Source organism: Erithacus rubecula (assembly GCF_903797595.1).
Source record: "Erithacus rubecula genome assembly, chromosome: 1".
NCBI lineage: Eukaryota > Metazoa > Chordata > Aves > Passeriformes > Muscicapidae > Erithacus > Erithacus rubecula.
This window is the reverse complement of record NC_136658.1, coordinates 110,987,844-111,009,513: the sequence shown is the minus strand read 5'-3', so window position 1 is coordinate 111,009,513 and position 21,670 is coordinate 110,987,844. Positions and strand designations below refer to the sequence as shown.

Sequence of the window (21,670 nt, the reverse complement as noted above, 5' to 3'; positions counted from 1 at the left end):
ACAAAATCCAAGTGGCATCTTCTGGCACCTGGGCAGCACCAGGTGAAGGAGAAGCTGTTTCCAGTGGGTGTTTGTTTTTAGGGTAAGGAGCCCTTATTTATTTATTTATTTTGTTTGTTTTATTTACCAAGGAAGGTAATTTGAGCTCTGGTAGCCAAACCTTGGCTTGTTCTGCCAAGAGGGGATTAAAGAGGAGAATGCTGTGGAAAGAAACTGGGCTTGTCAGTAAAGAACTCAGGGAAATTTGATTTACCAGAGGTTTTGCAATCAGTGCTTTTCATCTTCCTCACCACTGGGACATTCAAAAGCCAAAAAAATGCTTTGAGGGGCCAGTGGGGAATAACCCCAAACATGAGAAAACCTCAAATGCTGAATGTTTGCCCATCCAAACTTCAGAATCAGGGAATGGTTTGGATCAGAAGGGACATGGCAGGGACACTTTCCATTGTCCCAAATTTCTCCAAACACTTGGACACTTCCAGGGATCCAGGGGCAGCCACAGCTGCTCTGGGAATTCCATCCCAGCCCCTCCCCACCCTCTTGGGGAGCAATTCCTGCCCAATATCCAGTTTAAACCTGCCCTTGGGGCAGGCAGATATTCACTTTAAACCCCTCCAGGATGAGATGGGATTAACCCTGGGAAAAGCAGGGAGCCAGATTAAGATCTTTCCATGGAAAAGGAGGAGCCCCAGGGGACAGAAATGTCCCTTGAGGCAGAGCTGAAAGATGCTGCCCCAAAAATGAGGCAGCAGGTTCTATGGAGAGGGAAAGGAGCAAGGAATGGCACAAAATTCCTGCCCTGGGTCAGAGATCAGCTCCACTTTCCCTAGGACACAACAGAGAAAGGCTCAGGGCAGTGGAAAGGGATCCAACCAAACCAACAAACCAGAAGGAATCACTGTGCAAGTCCAAAACTGAGCTGGGGATTCTTGTCCCTGCCTGCCAGCTCTGCTCTCAGGATCCATCAGCTCTCCAGTGGCAAAAGAAAATACAGTGGTTAATGAAAATACAACTGTGCCTGGGCATGAGCTGCCCAATTTTACAGCTGCCTAAAAAAATTCAGGGAGAGAGGGTTTTCCAAAGGCAGCTCCATAGCTGGGAGGGGTTTCTCTGTGGTTTAGGTGCTTGGAGACCTTCAAAAATCCTCCTGAATCACTTTTCTGCTTCCTGAGTTTTCCTAATTACTCTGTAAAAAAATCAAACTCTCAATTATTTACCTAAAAAATCACAGGATTAGTGTCAAAATGTAGAACAAAATACAGATCTCTCAAATTCTCTGCTTGAAACCCAAAATTTCCTTTTTGTTAGTGAGAGTTATCCTTGAGGATGCTCCTTGTGGTGGGAAAAAACCAGGAGAAAGAATGGTGGAAGTGGAGGTGTTGTTTGGGGACTGAGAACATATTTGCTGTTTTATCTGCAGCTTTTCCAAGCCCAGGAAGTGCCAGGCATTTGGAATATGAAGATTGGTATCTCAAATAAATCGACACTTGGAAATCTTGTGGATTAACCACCATGACATAACTCTTTCCATTAGCAGATGGAAAAGCCAAACAAATTTCAAACAAAAAAAAAAATTTTTTTTTTTTCTTTTTTGGTTTGGTTTGGTTTGTTATTTCTTCTTGAGCAAAGCTGAGGCCCTGGAGCTGGGAATGCAGCTGGGCAGGTGTTGGGAAATTGGATCCTCAGCTGGCTCTGCCCTGTGTGGGAGAGGAGGAAGGAGGGACAAATCTGTGGCTGAAGGGGAGGAATCCTGCAGGATCCAAACAGATCTGGAGAGGCAATGGAGGCTCCAGCACAAGTGGGATTTATCCAGGGAATTGCTGAGGAGTTGGAGTTTGCAGGGAAAGGTTTTTATCTTGAGATTGAGCTAAAACAGAAGGAAGGGTTGAGACTCGTGGGATCCTGGAGTTATGGGATGGTTTGGAAAGGACCTGAAAGCTCATCCCATTCCAACAAAAACCATGGCAGGGACCCCTCCCACTGTCCCATTGCTCCAGCCCCAGTGTCCAGCCTGGAACTGAACATTCCAGGGATCCAGGGGCAGCCACAGCTGCTCTGGCAATTCCATCCCAGCCCCTCCCAGGGAACAATTCCTGATTCCCAGTATCCCATCAAACCCTTCTTAGGAGCCATTCCCTGTGTCCTGTCCCTCCCTGCCTTGTCCCCAGTCCCTCTCCAGCTCTCCTGGATCCCTCCAGGGGCTCTGAGCTCTCCCTGGATCCTTTTCCAGGTGAACATTTCCACCTCTCCCAGCCTGGCTCCAGAACAGAGAGAAGATTCCAAACGTTCTCCTGCCTCTCCTGGAGAATTAAAACTCCCTGGATGAAGCCAGGGATGCAGGGAATTGATTGAATGGAAGCAAATATGGGTCTGAGAGCATCTCCTGGGCCCTGCAGCCCAGCCACACCTCACTCACAGAGCAAAACCCATCTGAAATCCCATCTCTGTGTGTCTGAGAGCCCCTGGCAGACACCCAGGGCTGCTCTGATCCTCAGGAACCATCTCCTCATCTCCAGCAGAAATTCATTGACAGTTCAGAGCACGACAGCTTGTTCTGAGCCAGCTCCAAATGGTTCTGCCCCCTCCCTGCTTCATGACTGGAATTATCCTTCCTCTCCTCCTTTCTTCTGCAAAACTGAATTAATCTGGCTCTGCCAACCCCTCCTTTAAACCTTGATTTTTCTGTGTTTCCCACCTGTGCTGTCCCAAGGAAATCTGTCAGGGGTAAAGGAGATTCCTGATGCCACTTTCCTGAGCTGCTGCTGGGTGTCACCACCTGATAAAGCAGAGACTCAGCAGAGATGATCTGGGACTGAATTTTATCCCCTGTGGGGAGGATCCAAATGGAATTACAGAATTCCCAAACCCAATGGAAGATGTAAAGAGATCCATTCCACAGGGGATGAAATGATGTGGAGGGATAGAGCCAAAAAAGAAAAAAAGGACAATATATTGATATATAATAATTCTATAATAACTGCAGTTATTTAGTTTATTATGCACATTTTAGAGGAGCATGGAATGGTTTCCAGATCCAGGACAGGGACACTTCCACCATCCCAGGCTGCTCCAAGCCCTGTCCAGCCTGGCCTTGGACACTTCCAGGGCTCCAGGGGCAGCCCCAGAGATCATCTTTAAAATCCTTCCCAACCCAAACCATCCTACAATCCTATAAAACAGCAGCTTTATATCTATATTTGTATTAAGGAGGTGTGAAAAAGCAGAGAGTTTTTCTCAGAGTGAATTTCTATAGGCCAGAATTCCAGAGGAATTGTTCTGTGTGTGCTAACCCAGCTCATGTGCTCACCAGTCTGGATGCAAACTGGTTTGTGACATCCCAAATGATCCATCTGCAGCTGATGGCACCTCAAAAGTGCTCCTTGAAAAGGAAAACTTGGAAAACTTGAAAAGGAAGTTACTGATGGAATTCCATATCAATATTATCTGCTGAGCAATAACTGCAAATACCATCGTGCACTCTCAGGAAAAAGATATTTCTCTCCAAGAAATTCCCTTTGGTTTTTTTTTTGTTTGTTTTTCTTTTGTTTTCTGCCAGCTCCACAGATCTGTAAATAAAAAACTATTTTGGGAAATCATCCCCACTTCCACAGGTTTCCTGTGGCACTGGAGCTCCAAATCCACACCATGGGGTGGCTTCAGCTCCTTTTCCCCACTCAGGAGTTTTTGGAAGTTTTTTTCCTCATCCAGAGCAGGATCCTGCTGGAAATTCCCACTCCAGGAGATGGAGGAGGATCCATTAAAGGGGATATTCCCTGATCAGGATGGACATGACCCAAATTGTGGTGGGGGAAGCCTCTGGGGGTGCAGAGGGATCCAGGAGTGCTGGATCCAGCCCCATGCAGGGCAGGAAGAGCTGGGAGGAAAAGTGCCAAGCTCAGGCAGCACTGGCTCCAATTTCCAGGGAATGTTTTTTTATTGGGATGGAAAAGTTTTAAATCCAGTGGGAAGGGGATGATCTGCTGGGAAAACACAGGGAGACACCAGAGAGTCCAAATGAAATGGGAATAAATCAGTTTTTAAGTTATGGTACAATGGGAAGAGCTGGGAATTGCCTGATCCTGGGACTCTGGAGCAGTTTGGGAGCTGCCACCACATCAATCCCAACACCCCAAATCTCCTGGAAACTGCATTTTCCAGCAGCAAAACATGGGGGCAGAGCAACAACCCCACCAAATCCCTCCAGAAATGCTGCAAGTTCTTCTAATTCTATTAATGCACAGCCCATAAAGTGAAATTAAAACCAGAAATATTCAAAATTTGGGGCTTGAGAAAGAACAAAGCTTTTGTAATTCCCTGTTTTCAGTGCTGCCCTTGACTCTCCTGCTTTTCACCAGTTCCTGGGAACCCTGATAAACCCAGGCTGTGTTTTTATTTTTTTTTATTTTTTTTTTGTCCAAGATCCTGATAGCAAAGACCTTGAAATGTCTCTTAAACAAAGTGTGCTGCACCTGGAGGGAGACAAAAGCCAGGCTCATATGAAAATAATCCCCCAGTCCTGCTGTTTGGTGTTAATTCAAAGAGCTGAGTTTAAAATGATCTCTCTTGCTTTACTTTTAGGGCTAATTCTTCCCTTCAAGAGCTGTCAGCAATTTTATCCCAGCCTCTTATTTCCAGGGATTTTAGATTTGGCCATAAAAGTGGGAAACTGAACATCTAAGGTTACAAAATTTGCTTTAAAAAAAAAAAAAAAAAGAAAAAAAAAAAAAAGAAAAAAAACCAAAAGCAAACTCAGGGATTTTAAGGTTATCAAAACCTGAAAAAAAAAAAAAAAAAAAGAACCAGAGGTGTAGCTTAAAGTGATTATTTGTTTTCCTTAAAGGAAATAGTTTGATTTAATTTATGTTTCAATAAGTAATTAATAAATCCCCAGGTGAAAACATCCAAAGAGTTGGGAAATAGTGGAGGATATTCAGGTTGGATGGAGCTTGGAGCAGCCTGGACCAGTGCAGGTGTTCCTGGTTGGTTTTAAGGTTTTTTTCCAATCAAAACCATTTCTGGTTTTATGATTCTGTGAGCACTTTTTTGGCTAATTAAAAAAAAAAAAGTTATTTAATTGCATATTTTTTATTTATTTATTTATGCAATTTATCAATGCCTCCACAAGAATCTTCTGGGCCTAAAATTTCAAATATTTCTGTTGGCCCCACAAAAAAATTTCTGCTGTAAAGGAACCTTATGCTCATATTTTTTGGAATTACCCACTCTGGTTAACTTTAACCACTGTAAAATGAGGAATTGTGGATTTAGTGGCTGATGTTGGGAGAAACTCAACCTTAATACATAGACTGATATATTTATATTTATGATAAATATAAATTTAAATGCTTCTCAAGGCTCTAAACCCCTCAGCTCACATGGCTCTGTCTGGTTTTTGGTTTTTTTTGTATTTTTTTTTTTTGGCTGTTTTTTTTTTTTTTTTCCAAAAAAGGGGTGAGCTGAGGTCAGAATCTCCTTTTTCTGTGCACGGAGGTCAAATCCTTTGACATTTTACACCCAGTTCTGGCACAGAATAATCTCTCAACTTAAACCATGTGGTGGAAGCTTTTCCTCCCTCCTGCTCCCCTTTGGTCTGGGAATTGGCCATGGTTAAAACTTCCAAGGGAACAGGTGGATGTGGCTCCTTCCTTGTGATACCAAAGAAGCAGAAAACTTGATTAAACCAATTTATGGGCTTGGAATTCAACCCTTAACATGGATTTGTATCCGTGACACAAAAGGTTTTTTTTTTTTTTTTTTTCCTCCAGTTTAAAACTTGCTAAAATAGGAAGTTAAAATTACCCTCAATCTTTTTCTAGCTGAAAACCTCAACAAATAAACAGTGGTTTAGTGGCATGGCAACCTGCCCCTTGCAATCCAAGAATTGCTCTGAGATGTCTATTTTAGTTTTGTATTTTTTTTTCTTTTTTTAAAACAGATAAGTGGGTTTGGATGAGTGGAGGAATAACTTGCGGTTCTTGCTGGTGGGAATTAAAGCAAAATTTTAGGATATTGCTTGGAATTTAGCAAGGGATGGGGGTTTGGTCTTATAAAAAGCAATTTGTGCTGTCTTTAGTGAGAAAGTTTGACCAGAAATGCTCCAGGATGCAAAATGAGTGGAAAGGTGTGAAATGGGATTGTTTTGGTTTTCATGGAATCACAGAATCCCATCCTGGTTTGGGTGGGAAAGGATCTTAAACATCATTTTTTTTCCAGCCCTGCCATGGCAGGGACACCTCCCACTGTCCCAGGTTTGGAAGAAACAAAAATTATAATGAAGAAACAAAAATTATAATGAAAGAAATTAAATATTCCAACTCGCACAGGAGATCAACCCTAACCCAGTCACACTTTGATCACTGAGGAAGAAATGATGGAGCTTTTTCCTTGTTGGAAAGATGATCCCTGGAAACAGCAAAGCCCAACACCTCCTACAACTATTCCTGGAGGGAGCAACTGGATCCAGGGGCCAGCACGAAAAATCCAGCAGGAATTCCACAGGGAAGCAGCAAAGAGGGATCCTGGTGTTAAACCTGATCCTCTGCCAGGCAGAAAGTGTTCCCAAGAAATGAAGAATGTGAGGCTGCCACTGATACCTCCACCCACAGCTGCTGAGCTGCCACAATAACATTTGTTTTGGTTTGGTTTTATTTTTTTAAAAATAGGAGCAGAGCAGTGAGCAGGAGAAACCCAGCATGGTTTGCTCTGCAAATCAGTGAGGGGAATGTGAGGGGTTGGATTCTTCACCTGAGCTGACCTGGAATTGCTCCAAGGGATGGAGGTGGGTGGTGCTTCCAGTTTTTTTTTGGTTTTTTACAGTTTGTGGTAATCTGTTGGTTTTTAGTAGTAAAATCAGGAGGGTTTAGTATGGATAGATGGGGATTTTGGGGAGGGAAGGCACAGGTTACCCACAGAATTTTGTGGCTGCCTCATCCCTGGAAGTGTCCAAAGCCAGCTTGGATTGGGCTTGGAGCAACCTGGGATAGTGGAAGGTGTTGGGGTTGAAACTAAATTATCTTTAAGGTTCTTTCCAACCCAAACCACTCCCTGATTCTATGATTCCCAGAAATACCCCAAACCCAGCAGATTTGCAATAATTCCACTAATCCACAGACCTGACAAGCCCTGGGAATAAAGGAAAAGTTCCAAGTGCTGCCTGAGATGAGTGCTAACCTTTCCTGACTGCAGGAAAGAGCATCCTGCTCTCAGAAATAAATCCCAAAATAAGAATTTATCCCAAATCCCTGAAACTATTCCTCTCCAAAACCCCAGCAGAGAACCTTGACTGAGCCCATCTTAGAAACAGCACCTCCTAAAACCCACCCTGTCCCATTTTTTGGGTCCATCTCCCCATGAATCTGCATTTTGACAGGAACAGCTCAGTGACCTGACCCACTGCCTAAATTTCAGCAGGAATTTTAGCAGCTCTAGAGGATGCCAGATGAGTTTCCAATTGATGTGAATCAGACTCCTGAGTGACTCTTTTGCTAAAAAAAAAAAACAACCCTGGAAAATCACCAGCCACCAGTCACCAGTGGGTGAGCAGAGGATTAAATGGATCCCTTAAAACCTGCCAGGTTTCCAAAAATGCAAACATCCACTTGGAAACCCCATTTTTCACTCCTTAAAATATTTCACATGTCAAAGACCTCCAAGGAAAACCAAGAAGAAATGGAAGCCCAACAGGGCTGCAATCCCCTGTGGGCTGCAGGGATGGAGGTGTGTGAGCGAAGAATTAAAATGAACCTTTTAAAATCTTCTAAGCTCCCCAAATTCAAACATCCAGCCTTCCCAAATTCCAAACATCCACTGGAAATCCCCACTTTTCACTCTTTAAAAGCTCTCACAATCAAAGATATTTTAATAAAGCTGAGCAAAGATGGGGATGCAACCCCCCATAGGCTGCAGGGATGGAGGTGGGGAGTGAAGGGAGAATTGGAAAGGGTCCCTTAAAACATGCCAGGCTTCCCAAACTCCAAACATCCATTGGGAACCTCCACTTTTCACTCCATAAAGGCTCTCACATGTCAAAGATCTCCAAGGAAAACTGAGAAGAGATGGAAACACAGCAGGACCATGAACTGTAGGCCACAGGAATGGAGGTGGCGAGTGGAGGGAGAATAGAATGGGCTGCTTAAAACTTTCCAGGCTTCCCAAATTCTCAGATTCAAACATCCAGGCTTCCCAAATTCCAAACATCCACTGGAAATCCCACTTTTCACTCTTTAAAGGCTCTCACAATCAAATATCTCCAAGGAAATCTGAGCAAACACAGGACTGCAACCCCCCACAGGCCACAGGGATGGAAGCGAAGGGAGAATAGAATGGGCTGCTTAAAACCTTTCTAAGCTCCCCAAAATCCCAAATTCGAACATCCAGCCTTCCCAAAATCCAAACATCCATTGGAAAGCCCCACTTTTCACTCTTTAAAAGCTCTCACAAGTGAAAGATCTCTGAGTAAAGCTGAGCAAAGACAGGACTGCAACCCCCCATAGGCTGCAGGGATGGAGGTGGCGAGTGGAGGGAGAATAGAATGGACCTTTTAAAACCTTCTAGGCTCCCCAAAATCCCAAATTCAAACATCCAGGCTTCTCAAATTCCAAACATCCATTGGAAAGCCCCACTTTGTACTCTTTAAAAGCTCTCACAATCAAAGATCTCTGAGGAAAGCTGAGCAAAAATGGGGCTGCAATGCTCCATAGGCTGCAGGGATGGGGGTGGGGAGTGAAGGGAGAATTGGAAAGGGTCCCTTAAAACATTCCAGGCTTCCCAAATTCCAAAAATCCATTGGGATCCTCCACTTTTCACTCCATAAAGGATCTCACAAGTCAAAGATCTCCAAGGAAAGCTGAGAAGAAATGGAAGCCCAGCAGGCCCATGAGCTCCTGTAGGCCACAGGGATGGAGGTGGTGAGTGGAGGGAGAATTGAAAAGGACCTTTTAAAACCATCTAAGCTCCCCAAATTCAAACATCCAGCCTTCTCAAAATCCAATTATCCCCTGAAAACCCCCATTTTTCACTCTTTAAAAGCTCTCACAATCAAAGATCTCTGAGGAAAGCTTAGCAAAGATGGGAGCACAACGAGGTCTGTGGAAGTGTTGAAACAGGGCGAGGATTAGAATGGACCCTTTAAAACTTTCCAGGCTCACCAAATTCCCAGATTCAAACATCCAGGCTTTTAAAAATCCAAATATCCACTGGAAATCCTCATTTTTCACTCTTTAAAGTCTCTCACAATCAAAGATCTCTGAGTAAAGCTGAGAAGAGACGGGACTGCAACCCCCCCATAGGCTGCAGGGATGGAGGCAAAGGGAGAATAGAATGGGCTGCTTAAAATTTTCCAGGCTTCCCAAATTCCCAAATTCAAACATTCAGCCTTCCCAAAATCCAAACATCCACTGGCAATCCCCATTTTTCACTCTTTAAAAGCTCTCACAATCAAAGATCTCTGAATAAAGCTGAGAAGAGACGGGACTGCAACCCCCCCACAGGCTGCAGGGATGGAGACGGGCGAGCAGCGGGGAGGATTTCGGGTACTTACCCTGAATCTGACTCTGAGGCTGAGGGTTAAAAGCTGTGCTGTGGTTCAAGGAGGCTCTTGGGTTGGGTGTGGGGGCTGGGTGGTGTGGGCTGACCCTCATGGCCGTGCGTCGCAGCTGCTCCAGCTCGCTCAGGCGCTCGGAGAAGGACAAGCTGCCGGGCTTTGCCTGCTCATCTAGTTTCTGACGGTGTCCTGGTGTGGGAGGGTGGGGGGGAGAAAGGTCAGAAAAGCTCACTTGGTACATGAGGTCGCTGGGGTTTGGGTTATTTTTAGGGTTTTTTTCTTTGTTGTTGCTGCCCCTGATCTGGTGATGGTTGTAATGGAGCTGGAGTCAGCTCTCGTGTTTTGCGTGGGGGCAGCCTGAGATGGGGCTGAAGAAACAGAGACACTGGAAATTTCAGGGTTTTTCTACCTTTTCTACCTTTCTACCTTTCCTACTTTTCTACCTTTCTACCTTTTCTACCTTCCCCATGGTTTCTAAAAGGAGAAAATGTCCCCAGTGCTAGATCTGCACTGGGATAACTCCTCAAAAATTCAATCCCAAATTATCACCAGGCAGCACAGGCAAGTGCTACAGGGCTGTAAAATAACAGACCAAATCAATTCCTGGGTTTGGATTCTTTTGCAGTCATTTTACCTTTTCTACCTTTTCTACCTTTCTACCTTTTCTACCTTTCTAACTTCCCCATGGTTTCTAAAAGGAGGAAATGACCCCTGTGCTAGATCTTCACTGGGATAACTCCTCGAAAATTCAATCCCAAATTATCACCAGGCACTACAAAAAAAAAAGCTGAAGTCACCTCTCATGTTTGGCATGGGAGCAGCCTGGGATGGGGCTGAAGAAACAGAACCACTGGAAATTTCAGGGCTTTTCTACCTTTTCTACCTTTCTACCTTTTCTACATTTACATGGTTTCTAAAAGGAGGAAACTACCTCTATTCAAATCCTGCACTGGGATAACTCCTCAAAAATTCAATCCCAAATTATCACCAGGCAGCACAGGCAAGTGCTACAGGGCTGTAAAATAACAGACCAAATCAATTTCTGGGTTTGGATTCTTTTGCAGTCATTTTACCTTTTCTACCTTTTCTATCTTTCCCATGGTTTTTAAAAGGAGGAAACGACCCCTGTGCTAAACCTGCACTGGGATAACTCCTCAAAAATTCAATCCCAGATTATCACCAGACACCAGAATGAGACAAGTGCAAGGGGCTGTAAAATAACAGATCAAATCAAACTCTGGGTTTGGATTCTTTTGCAGTGGTTTTATGGACAGGAATGGGAAATTAACACAACTGAAACTGGGTTTGGGTTATTTTCAGGTTTTTTTCTTTGTTGTTGCTGCCCCTGATCTGGTGATGGTTGTAATGGAGCTGGAATCAGCTCTCATGCTTTGCGTGGGGGCAGCCTGAGATGGGGCTGAAGAAACAGAGACACTGGAAATTTCAAGGTTTTTCTACCTTTTCTACCTTTTTACCTTTTCTACCTTTTCTACCTTTTCTGCCTTTTCTACCTTTCCTACCTTCCCCATGGTTTCTAAAAGGAGGAAACAACCCCTGTGCTAGATCTGCACTGGGATAACGCCTCAAAAATTGAATCCCAAATTATCACCAGGCACCAAAAAATAGGCTATAAAGGGGCTATAAAATAACAAACCAAATCAAACCCTGGGTTTGGATTCTGTTGCAGTGGTTTTATGGGCAGGAAAGGGAAATAAACAGAATTGAAACTGGGATCTTGAGGTTTCTCTTGGTGGCACGGAGAGCTTCAGACACTGAGCTCTGAGACAGGAAATGCTGAATTTGGAGCATCAGCCAGGGCACAGGGGATTTGGGCATGGCCATAGGGGAATTACAGGGTCCAGCATTTCCCAGAGCAGCCCTTGGTGCACAGTCCCCATGGAGCCAGGACAGCATCAGGACACATCCAAATTCAGCTGGAGGGACCAAGGTGACACATTTCTACTTCCCACTGTCCCATTGCTCCAGCCCCAGTGTCCAACCTGGAACTGAACATTCCAGGGATCCAGGGGCAGCCACAGCTGCTCTGGCAATTCCATCCCAGCCCCTCCCAGGGAACAATTCCTGCCCAAAATCCCATCAAATCCTACTCTGAAGCCATTCCCTGTGTCCTGTCCCTCCATTCCCTGTGTCTGTCCCTCCATTCCCTGTGTCTGTCCCTCCATCCCTTGGGAATTGTCTCTCTCCATGTTTCCTGCAGCTCCTTCAGACCACACTGAGCTCACCCCAAAGTTTCTCCTCTCCATTCTGAGCAATCCCTGTGGGTTTATTCCAGCTCAGGATATTCCATGATCCCATTCTATGATTCCAATGATTTCTGCAGACTGGATTTGTCTCAGGACATCAGCTGCCTCATGGATCTTTGTGCCTTATCCTTCATCCTCCTTTCCATCAGACACTGTTGTCCTGCCAGGAATGCAGCTCAAATCTCCAGCCCAGAGCTCAAAAATATTTTTTTTTTTTGTTTTTCACTTGTTCCCTTGAAGAAACAGGGGAACTTGTGCCAGGAAAATTGGGAATGGCCTTAAGGTAAATGAAGGCAGGGTTGGATGGGAATTGGGCAGGAATTGTGAGTTTTCCCAGAGCAGCTGTGGCTGCCCCTGGATCCCTGGAATGTTCAGTTCCAGGTTGGACACTGGGGCTGGAGCAATGGGACAGTGGAAGTGTCCCTGCCATGACAGGGCTGGAATAAGATGTTCTTTAAGGTCTTTTCCAACCCAAACAATTCTGTGATTATATAAAAAATAGGCATTATTTAATTTTTTTTTTTTTTTATCCACATTCCCCCTTTACATTTAATCCATAAACATTCCTAAAAATCCCACTCTGCATGTTGAATATCACTGAATAAACAGCAAAAAGTTCTCTGCAGAGCCCTGTAGGCCCCTTCCTCTACAGAGAACTCTTTCAAGCCACCCTGACAGCTCAATCAAGACACAGGCTCATTTTATGCACTAAAAGGAAAATGTGCATTTAAAAGCAGTTTCCCAGTAGCTGCATTTCTAAAATTAAATTTTATAACTCGTCTTATGGTTCCAAATCTCAGTGGCTCGGCATTTCTTCCCCTTGCCAGGCCCTTTGGCACAGCTTGAACTGTCTCAGATTCCACACTGTGCTGTAAATTATCCCAAGGGGAGGGGGAGGAATTAAAATATAAAAAGACATATTATATAGCAGTGGTTTCATCATTAAAGAGACCCATTAGGGCTTGAGAAAAAAAAAAAATAAAAAAGGAGGGGAGAAGCAAAGACAGATGAAAAGGACTTTTATCTGACATTCTGGTTGGTCAGGAGCAAATTTGTCAGCAGAGGAAAACTGGAAGTTCCTCCAGCCTTGGGCTCCTGACCCTGGATGTGGAATGACACAAGATGTGTAAAATACCTCATCCATGGGGATTATTTTAAGCTCCCAGGGCTGGCACAGCCAAGAGCCACATCCTTCCACTCCAGCCCCAGCTGGCATTTATTGCTGATTTCAAATCCTCCTGGTTTTTGAGGAGGGCAGGGAGGGCAAGTGTGACCCCTGTGAGTTCCCCTGCCAGGATTGCTGCTGCCTCACAGAATTCCTGAGGCTGGAAAAGCCCTCCCAACCCCTGGAATCCCACCTTGTCCCCAGCCAGAGCTCTGAGTGCCACCCCAGGGATGGGCACTGCAAACCTTTAACAGCCCTGCCTGTCACAAAATCCCTCCTGATGTCCAAAATCCCTCCTGATTTCCAAGACACCTTCATACCCTGAATCCACCAAGTGAAACTTGGACCCCTCCACCCCTTCCTGAGCTGCCCCAGAGCATCCAGCTGAATTTTGGGGATGTTTCAGCCTTCAATCCCATAACCTGGGATTGCCAGGAGTGCAGGGGCACAGCCCAAATCTGCCTCATCATCCCTTGAATTGGTGGAAATTCCATTTGTGCCAATTCACAAGGGACAAAGAGCAGCACCAACAGGTTCTTCCTCAGAACTCTGCTGCTTTTCTGCCTGCATTTTAATTAAACTCAGAATCAAGTCCAGCTTATTTACCACCTCAAGATGCAACTCCAAAAGCGCTTTTTAAATTTTTTTAAATTTTTTTTAATTTTTTCCCTCTCTATCCCCAACCAGAAAAATCTATTTATTATTTCTCCTCCTCTGACTGCACAGAACCTGTTTGGCACTGCAGGAGAGAAGTGAAGAAAAGGTAACAAATCTAAATATTTCCTCCCAAGGCACTCTCAAAGCACAGGCAGCCCTTTGTGAGAGCCACTTGGATTTTGGTGTTTATTAGCTTTGCTTTGAAGTTTCCCCTCTAAACACCTTGCTGGAGCAGGCAAAGTATCCTCAGCTCACCCCTGGGAGAGGCAGCATTGTTATTAACCCTTTTATTAACCCCTTCATTTTCCAGCTGGAAAATGAGGTGACAGAGGAATGAGGTGACAACCTGTGACAATCCCCCTGTTCCCAGCCCCAGGAGGTGACACAAACCCACACCTGCCTTGGTCAGGATGGGGAAAAGAGCAGCAGGAAAAGTGTTTGGGAGCTGCTTTGGCACTGCTGAGCCACAAATCTTGATGAAAATCACTCAAAATTCTTCCAGCTCAGAGCTCAGAGCTCACTAAGGTGGAACCACCATGTCCTCAGAGGTTATTTTTTATTTTTCTTTTTTTTTTTTTTTTTGTTTTGTTTTGTTTTGGTTTTTGGGTTTTTTATGGGTTTTTTTGTTTATTTTTTTGTTTTTATGGGTTTTTCTTTGTTTTTTGTTGTTGTTTTTTGTTTTTGTTTTTTTTATAAGGATCAACTAAAAGACAAAAGAAAAGTGAAAATCTCCCCCCCTCAAATTGCAGAGAAGCTGCACTAAAACAGAACATGCAACCAGCTTGGCCAAACTACAGAGTTTAGGGGCTTTTTGCCTTTTTTTTTTTTTTTAATTTTTATTTTTTTATTAAGATTCTCCTCTCCAAATGCTGCCTGAGTGAGGTCAGGAGAGGATTTTTTGGCCATGGAATATTAGACAGGGAGGGCAGGGCAAACATTGCCTCTTCCCAGAGTTTTACAGCAGCATGAAAGTGCTTCCCCTGTTAATGGCAGGGAAATGCAGTTTTATAGGAAAAATATTTCCTTTATATTCCTGTACAATTTTGGATTTATTTAATTTTTTTTTTTAATTTTATTTGATGTTCATGATTTAATTCCTCATGGAATCAAGGCTTGTCACCCTGGGGTGATGACATGGCGTGTCAAAAATGGATAATTATCTAATTTTAGAAATGTATCTGTACAATTTAAAATATTGCCGATTGTTTTGGCCTTTTTTTGAAAGGAATCCTTAAATTCATTTCAGGCTCAGAGAGGCAAATTTGGGTAAAGCAAAGACCAAGGGAAAGACATTGCTCCTCTCCTTCCTCCAGCTGCAATTCTTGTGTAAAACCAGGACCAATTTAATGATTTTGGATATTCCTGTCCATGGCTGGGGCTGGAATTTAATGTCCTTTCCAAGAAAAACCATTCTATGATTTTATGGGGTTTTTTTTTCCCTTTTAATGAAGTTTTTTCCTTTTAATTACTCCACTCTTCTTGCTGCCATCCACTCCCAAATCAGAGCACAGGAATCTGGAAAAGTTTGGGCTGGGGATCAGGAAAAGCTTTTCTTCTTCTCCTTTTATCATCTCCTTTTTTATTCTTTCTTTTCAAATTTCAATTATTAAACTTAAATATTATTAAGTATTATATATATAAAATTATTAAATATTATTAGATATTATATTTAATATATTTTAAAATTAATTTAATATTAAAAATTAATATATATATAAAATAATTTTTAATATTCCACCATGGAAGGTGATTTAGTTGCTCCTGGGATTAAACCAAACCAGTTTAATTAAGCTGAGCCTTTGTCCCTGAATTCTTCCCCTTCTCTCCTTTGCCCCTTTTGCTTTTCCTGTTTGGAAAAGGAAATTTCACACCCAAAAAGTGGATTATTCCCAGGAAAATGCAGAGTCTGGCCAGGCTGTACCAAAGTTAGGAGTGAGTTTAAAGAAACTTTTCTGTTCTGGAGGAACTTTCGACCTTGATCCAAGCATCTCCTCTTTTCAGGGCTGGTTTTATTCAGGATTTTGGGTTGGTTCCAGCTTTGGTAGGGTAAAAAAAAAAAAATCACCAAAATTCCACTGTGTCTCCAGTTAGTAAAGTGCTGAACATTGCTCTGTGCCTCGGGGCTAAAATGATTGTGATTATTTTGTATAATGATCAGAGGAAATGGACTCACTCATATCATTCTAGGAAGTGAACACACCACATTTAGTGCAAAAAAAAATTAAAATATTCTTGTAAAAAATTATTTCCTCATCCATAGATTGCTCAAGGACAGGACTTGGAGCCACCTGGGATAGTGCAAGGTGTCACTGCAGGGCAGGGGTGGAATGAAATGAGATTTAAATTCCCCCCCAACACAATTTGGTGCTTCAATTAAAATATAATCCTTCTATATTGTTAGAAAAAAAAAATCTTTAAAATAGAAATGCTTTCAGCTATAATGCTTGCCAAAAAAGCATCTTTATTTTACTAGCAATGCCTGAACATTGTTTTCCTTTGTGCCAGACACCAAATTCTCTGCCCACCCTTTTTTCCCTTGATCCCCTCTCTGCACATCAGCAGGATCAGAGCTCACCAAGCTCTTCTCCATGGTTCCAAAAGAATGTAAAAACCCTCTAAAAATGAAATTAAACACCCTGGAGGATATTTTCTATTTCCTCAGTGACCAATCTGATTGCTGTGGGGAGCACAAATAAAGCAGGCAGAGTTTCAAGGAGATCCATCAGCAATAAATTTGTTTTGTTTTTTTTTTTTAATGCTGGACAGCACAAGCCTCATTTCCAGACAGTGATCCCAATATCTCTAATGAGCAGTGCTGGGAAATGTGGAAATTAAGCTCTGGGACACTGGGAAACCCTTCCAGGTGAATTCTGCCATCAGCTCCCCTGCAAATCCCACCCTGGCTGGAAAAATCTGCTCCTCACTTGGAATAACTGCAGGTAAAATGATGTTGATGCCACAATCCTGTGCTGAGATTTTAAATTTTCCACCAAGTGATCCCAAATGTGACACCCAGAAGGTCAATTTACAGATTTCTCTGTAAATTTTTCTCCCTGTTTTACCTGGGGAAACCCCCAGGAGCTTCTTTTCATTTGGAAGGTCTGGAATTTTTTTTCTCTTTGTGTTTTAACAGCAGTTAAACAATATTTTGACAAGATATTTTTATTCTTCTTTTTAATCTAATTTTAAAATTATTTTAGTTTTTTTTTTTTACTATAAACACAGATAATTGAGGTAGAAGAAAATTTGTAAAAAAAAAACTAATTCTGTCCCAGGTGGGAGAGTCCAGCTCAAGACCCTCTTGCCTGATATATTCTAGAAAATGAACTTCAGCTCACAGAATCCCAAAATTTTCAGGGTGGGAAGGGACATTTGGAGCTCAGGCAGGGTCGGCTGAGCAGCTGGCACAGGAACACATCCAGGTGGGTTTGGAATATCTCTGGAGATGGAGATTCCACTCCCTCCTGGGGTGCCCAATTTTTGATTTTCTGCTCTAATTTCAGGCTGGGAGCCCTTTCCATCACTGCTACTCTGCCCAGGTGGGTCAGGAGAGCTGCAGGGGGAGAATTCCCAGGAAAAAGGACAAGTGGAGGATGTGCTTCCCTCTCTCCATGGACTCTCCCTCCTCCTGATGAAAACAGAAAATCCTCAGCTCCCAAATCCAGAAAAAGCAATCCTGACATATTTCTGAGGCAGGAATTAGGAATTTTTCCTGCAAAGCACAAGTGCATTTCCATTAAAACCACAATTATTTTGTGTAGATCCACCTAAACTTCTGCTGAATCTGTGCCTTCTCTCTTCTGGAAATGGAATTATTCCCTGGAATTAACCCCAGGAATTAGGTCATGACAGTGAAGGAAAAGTCAGGGAGTGTTTGGGGTTTGGAGGGAAGAAGTGGATTGTGGAAATTAAACGAGTTTTTTGCAAAATTACAGCCTTGGCTTTCTTTTCCCTTTCCCCCATCTCAATTTCTAAAAGCCCAAGACCTTGACAATGTTTGAGTCCCTTTGGCTTTGCCCAAAGCCTCTTTTGTTCCTTTCTGGTTTGCATCTCCCCAAAGTACCCCAAAAATCCCCTCTGGGGCAGCAGAGTTGGAGATTTGCCTGAAAGAGAAGATGCAGAATGAGGCTCAAATAGCCAAGCACCAGCAAGCAAGAAAAAAAAAATAAAATACAGACATTAAAAACCTCCTCTCTCCAGCACTGCTGACCCAAGGAGATTGAGGACTTTGCTTTTTCCTCTTCCATTCATTCCCACATCCTGAGCTGGACAATTTTTAAGACAAGGTAGGATAGGCAGGAGCAGCACCTCCCTCAGATTCCTGATGGGTTTTTAGGGGAACAGATGCCAGAGGGAAACAGCTCAAACTCATTCACACACAGATTCCCTCCTGCAAAGCTCTGCCTGGGAGCTGGATGGAGATGTGAAAAATAAATATTATAAATAAATCCCAAATCACATTTTAGTGTGAGCACAGCTTAAATCTTCAATCTGCTGGAGCTTGATGAGCATCCAGCAGTGCTGACCTTGGTGGGACTGAGCCATGGAATATCCTGAGCTGGAATAAACCCCAGGGATCATCCAGTCCCAGCCCCCCCAAAATCCCAGCCTGGGCATCCCTGGCAGCTCCTGGGGAGCCTGGGCAGTGCCAGCACCTCTGGGGGAAGAACCTTTCACAAAATCCACCCCAAATCCAGCTCCAGCAGGAGCTCTGCCCTCTGCTCCAGATGGACAAACCCAGTGCCCTCAGCCCCTCCTTGGAGGCTCCTCCAGATGTTCCCCACCTTCATCACCTCCTTGGGACCCTCCCAAAGAGTTTTTGGGTGTCTTGAGACACCCAAATCTGCCCCAGACCTCGAGGTACAAGAATGGGGGAAGGGTCCTGTTTGTGCTGGACTCAGAGACCCCTCTCAGAATCCTCAATCCCATTTCTGGCCTCATGCTGAGCAGCAAAATCCAAGGATGAGGACACTGGTCACCTGTGCAGTGACTCCAGGCAGGGCAGGGTTTGCACAAAGAGCAGAGGAGCTGCTCAGACAGGAACATTTCACATTTCATCCCCAATATCTGAGGTCCCCGTGGCACCTGCAGATGAAATTCGAGTCCTGTGGCTCGTTGTTTATGTAATCCAGGGGGATTTGGCAACACCAAATCCAGTTTATTCCCTGCAGGTGCTGACTACTCACACTCTGCCCACTTGGAGCTTTGCTGCTGCCCAAGGGAAGGATCCCCCTGGGGCTCCACACCTCCTCCAGCTTTGCTTTTACCAAATCCAGTGCTCTGCTGGCACCCAAGAGTTGAAAAAAAACCCCTTCTTTTTCACAGAAATGAGCTTGGCTATTTTCATCTGTCACTTCCTCCTCTGCACCAATGCTCCACTGTGAACTCATAATTTCACGTGGTTTTATTTTAACTCCTGGAACCCATTTTTTTTTTTTTTTTTTCCCTCTAGCTTCCCTGATTTTTCTCTGCAGCTGCAGGGAGATATAGTGAGCTACTGTGGAGCACTGTGAAAGCAGGGCCTCTGAGAACTTTCCAAAGTGGATACAAGCAGGTTATTCTTTGCCTTGTTTTCCTTGGCTCAGCCTGAGCAGCACAGGGTGAGTCAAACTGGATCAACTTTCAAGAGGGAAGTGGTGTGGTCAACCCAAACTGTTTGTGGTGAGATTGGGGAGATACCTGGGGCAGGTCATGAGGAACAGCCCCTGGTGCTGGCTGCAGGCAGGAATCAGACAAACAGAATCCTTAAGAATTAAATCAGCACCATCCCATACATGTTTTTTGGTTTGTTTTTGGTTTGTTTTTTGGTTTGTTTCCTTTTTTTTTTTTTTTCCCTGCAGCTTTATGTACTGAGGGTTGTGACACAGCCTGGATTTTCTGGACTGGTCAGCCCCAAGAGGTGGATGTGGAGCTTCAAACTCAAAGGAAGAATAAAAGAAAAAAAAGGTCAGGCACTATGAAAAAAAAATAAATTAATGCCTCCATATTTTATTTATGATTGGGGAAACTTTTTTCTGTCTCCTCCCATTTTTACACGCTGTCCCTAATATAATTTTTTCAATTTTTTCCATGTTTCACCACGAAGAAGGAAAAGCCTGAGGTGTTTTGTGTGAGCCTGCAAGGAGGGAATGCTCCAGCTGATAATCCAAAGCTGGGAGGAACTGCAGTGCAGCTGAATTCTCAATCTTTGCAGTTTGTATTTCAAAAAGTAAACAGGGGCTGACCACTGAAAATTCTGTGTAGCTTCCTTTCCCTTACACACCTGGTGTTTTGGGGAACCCATAAATAAGGAATCTCCTCAAAAAATGAAGGTTTAAAAAAGGTCCTGCACTGCCAAAATCTTTTTTAGCAAAGAGAAATGCCTGAGCTCCCTACGAGGGGTGGAAATTTCCTTGTCCCTTCTCCCAGTCCTTGGAGCTGAGGAAGGAGGGAATGATGTTCCAACAGCCCAGCTTAGCCAGAAAACCTCCTTCTAGGAAGGGGAAAGGCAAAAAAACCCCTCCCTAAACCCCAAAACCCACAACAGGCACCTCCACTGGAGGATCCAGCCCCAGGTCCATCCTTTCCCAGCCCCAGCATCTCCTTCAAACCTCTTATTCCTTCAAGTTTTCTTATGGAAAATGTTATTTTCCCAAAAGTTATTCATCTTGTTCACTGCTTTTAAAACCTTTGTATTGAGTGCAACTGGCAAGAGAAATTGGTGAGACATGGTCAGAAATAATCTGCACATTCACTTGATCCTGGTTTTGTCACAGTTTTGTCACAGTTCTGAGCACTTGCCCCTGATTTCAGCTGAGAGAGGTCAAGGAGAGTCACCAAAATTATTAAATTCAAAATCACATTAATTCAAGAGGGGTGAAAAAAGAGCTGTGAGGGATGAAGTGACTAAGAAAAGGAATTGAAATAATTTCTACAGGACTAGGCCAGGCTTAACTTCATTTCTAACCCAGCTCTGGCTTCTCTGATTTCTCAAGGAAGGAGCTTGTGTTGCCAACAGTTCTGGGTTTCATTTAATAAAAAAAAGAAACTAAATAATTTGGGAAGCAGTTCTATAGGATCTACTTCACTCCCAGAAAAGCAGTGTTGTCACCAGTTTTCCTTCTCCACCTATTTTACCACTTCATTGAACCAAATAAATTAAAAATTCCCTGCCTCACATCAACCAGTCTCAATCCTCCAGCCTCAGCAGAGAGACTGATAAATGCCAGGGAAAATCATCATATTCCATGGAAAAGGGGTGTCTGCACCATGAACCCTCAAGGGTGGTTCAAAACCTACTGAGGTCCAACTTATGGGAAGCACATAAAGGATCCTCACCATCACTGCTCTGACAAATAAATTTACCCTAATTTATTATGATAAATTTGGCATTGCCAACCAGTTAAATCCCATAAATACATAAAGGGGTGCCTTGGGTCTCAATCCAGGCTGTGCCCAGCAATGTGTGTTCTGTCCCCATGTGGGGCAGTGCCCCTGATCTCCTGGCACATATTCTCTGCTCATGGGCCATCTTTAAACCAGCTGGGCAATCATCTTTATCTTCCCACAGCCCATCCTCCCTCCAGGAGATATCTCCTCTTCATGGCCACTGAGTCCCAGGGCATGGCTGAGAAAATTCCATCATCCCACTGGGAGATGCTCCAGCCAGGGCAGGAGCCAAGCCTTTCCTACCCAGAGAAAAACTGACATTTGGACACCAAGGAACCTTCTTCCCACTGCATTCCAGAGGAAACCAGAGCCTTGCACATCATCCCTGGAGCTTCAGAGGAAACTGCACCTTCTCCAGGAGCACTGCTCCAGCTGAGCCACATCTGCCCCTGCAGGAGGAATGCAGCACCATGGAATGGGGACTGTGCCACCACCCTGACTGACCTGACTGTGCCAGCTTGGATTCTGACTCTGGCAGGGTTGGCATTGTTCTGTGTAATGCTGCATTGCTATTTGAAATTGTCCTAGGAAGAGAACTGTTATTCCTAATTCCCATCTCTTTGCCTGAGAGCCCCTTAATTTCAAAATGATAATAATTAATTGTAGGGAGGTGGT

General features: G+C 43.8%; 2 protein-coding genes across 5 annotated transcripts in view; one reads left to right on the top strand and one right to left on the bottom strand.

The window, feature by feature from the left end:
* RUNX1 (RUNX family transcription factor 1) overlaps window positions 1-21,670 on the bottom strand; it is a 260,592-nt gene that overhangs the window by 165,539 nt on the left and 73,383 nt on the right. For 3 of the 4 annotated variants that reach the window (XR_013775127.1, XR_013775128.1, XM_079312587.1), the window contains one exon: window positions 9,539-9,730. The exons of the other annotated variant lie outside the window; for it this stretch is intronic. Coding sequence is in view for 1 of the 3 variants with exons in the window: in XM_079312587.1 (XP_079168713.1) it covers window positions 9,539-9,730 (192 nt within the window). In the remaining 2 variants the exon portion in view is untranslated. The remainder of the gene's footprint in view (window positions 1-9,538; window positions 9,731-21,670) is intronic. 4 annotated transcript variants of the gene reach the window in all.
* IFNAR2 (interferon alpha and beta receptor subunit 2) overlaps window positions 1-21,670 on the top strand; it is an 844,054-nt gene that overhangs the window by 758,127 nt on the left and 64,257 nt on the right. The gene's annotated exons all lie outside the window — the stretch shown is intronic.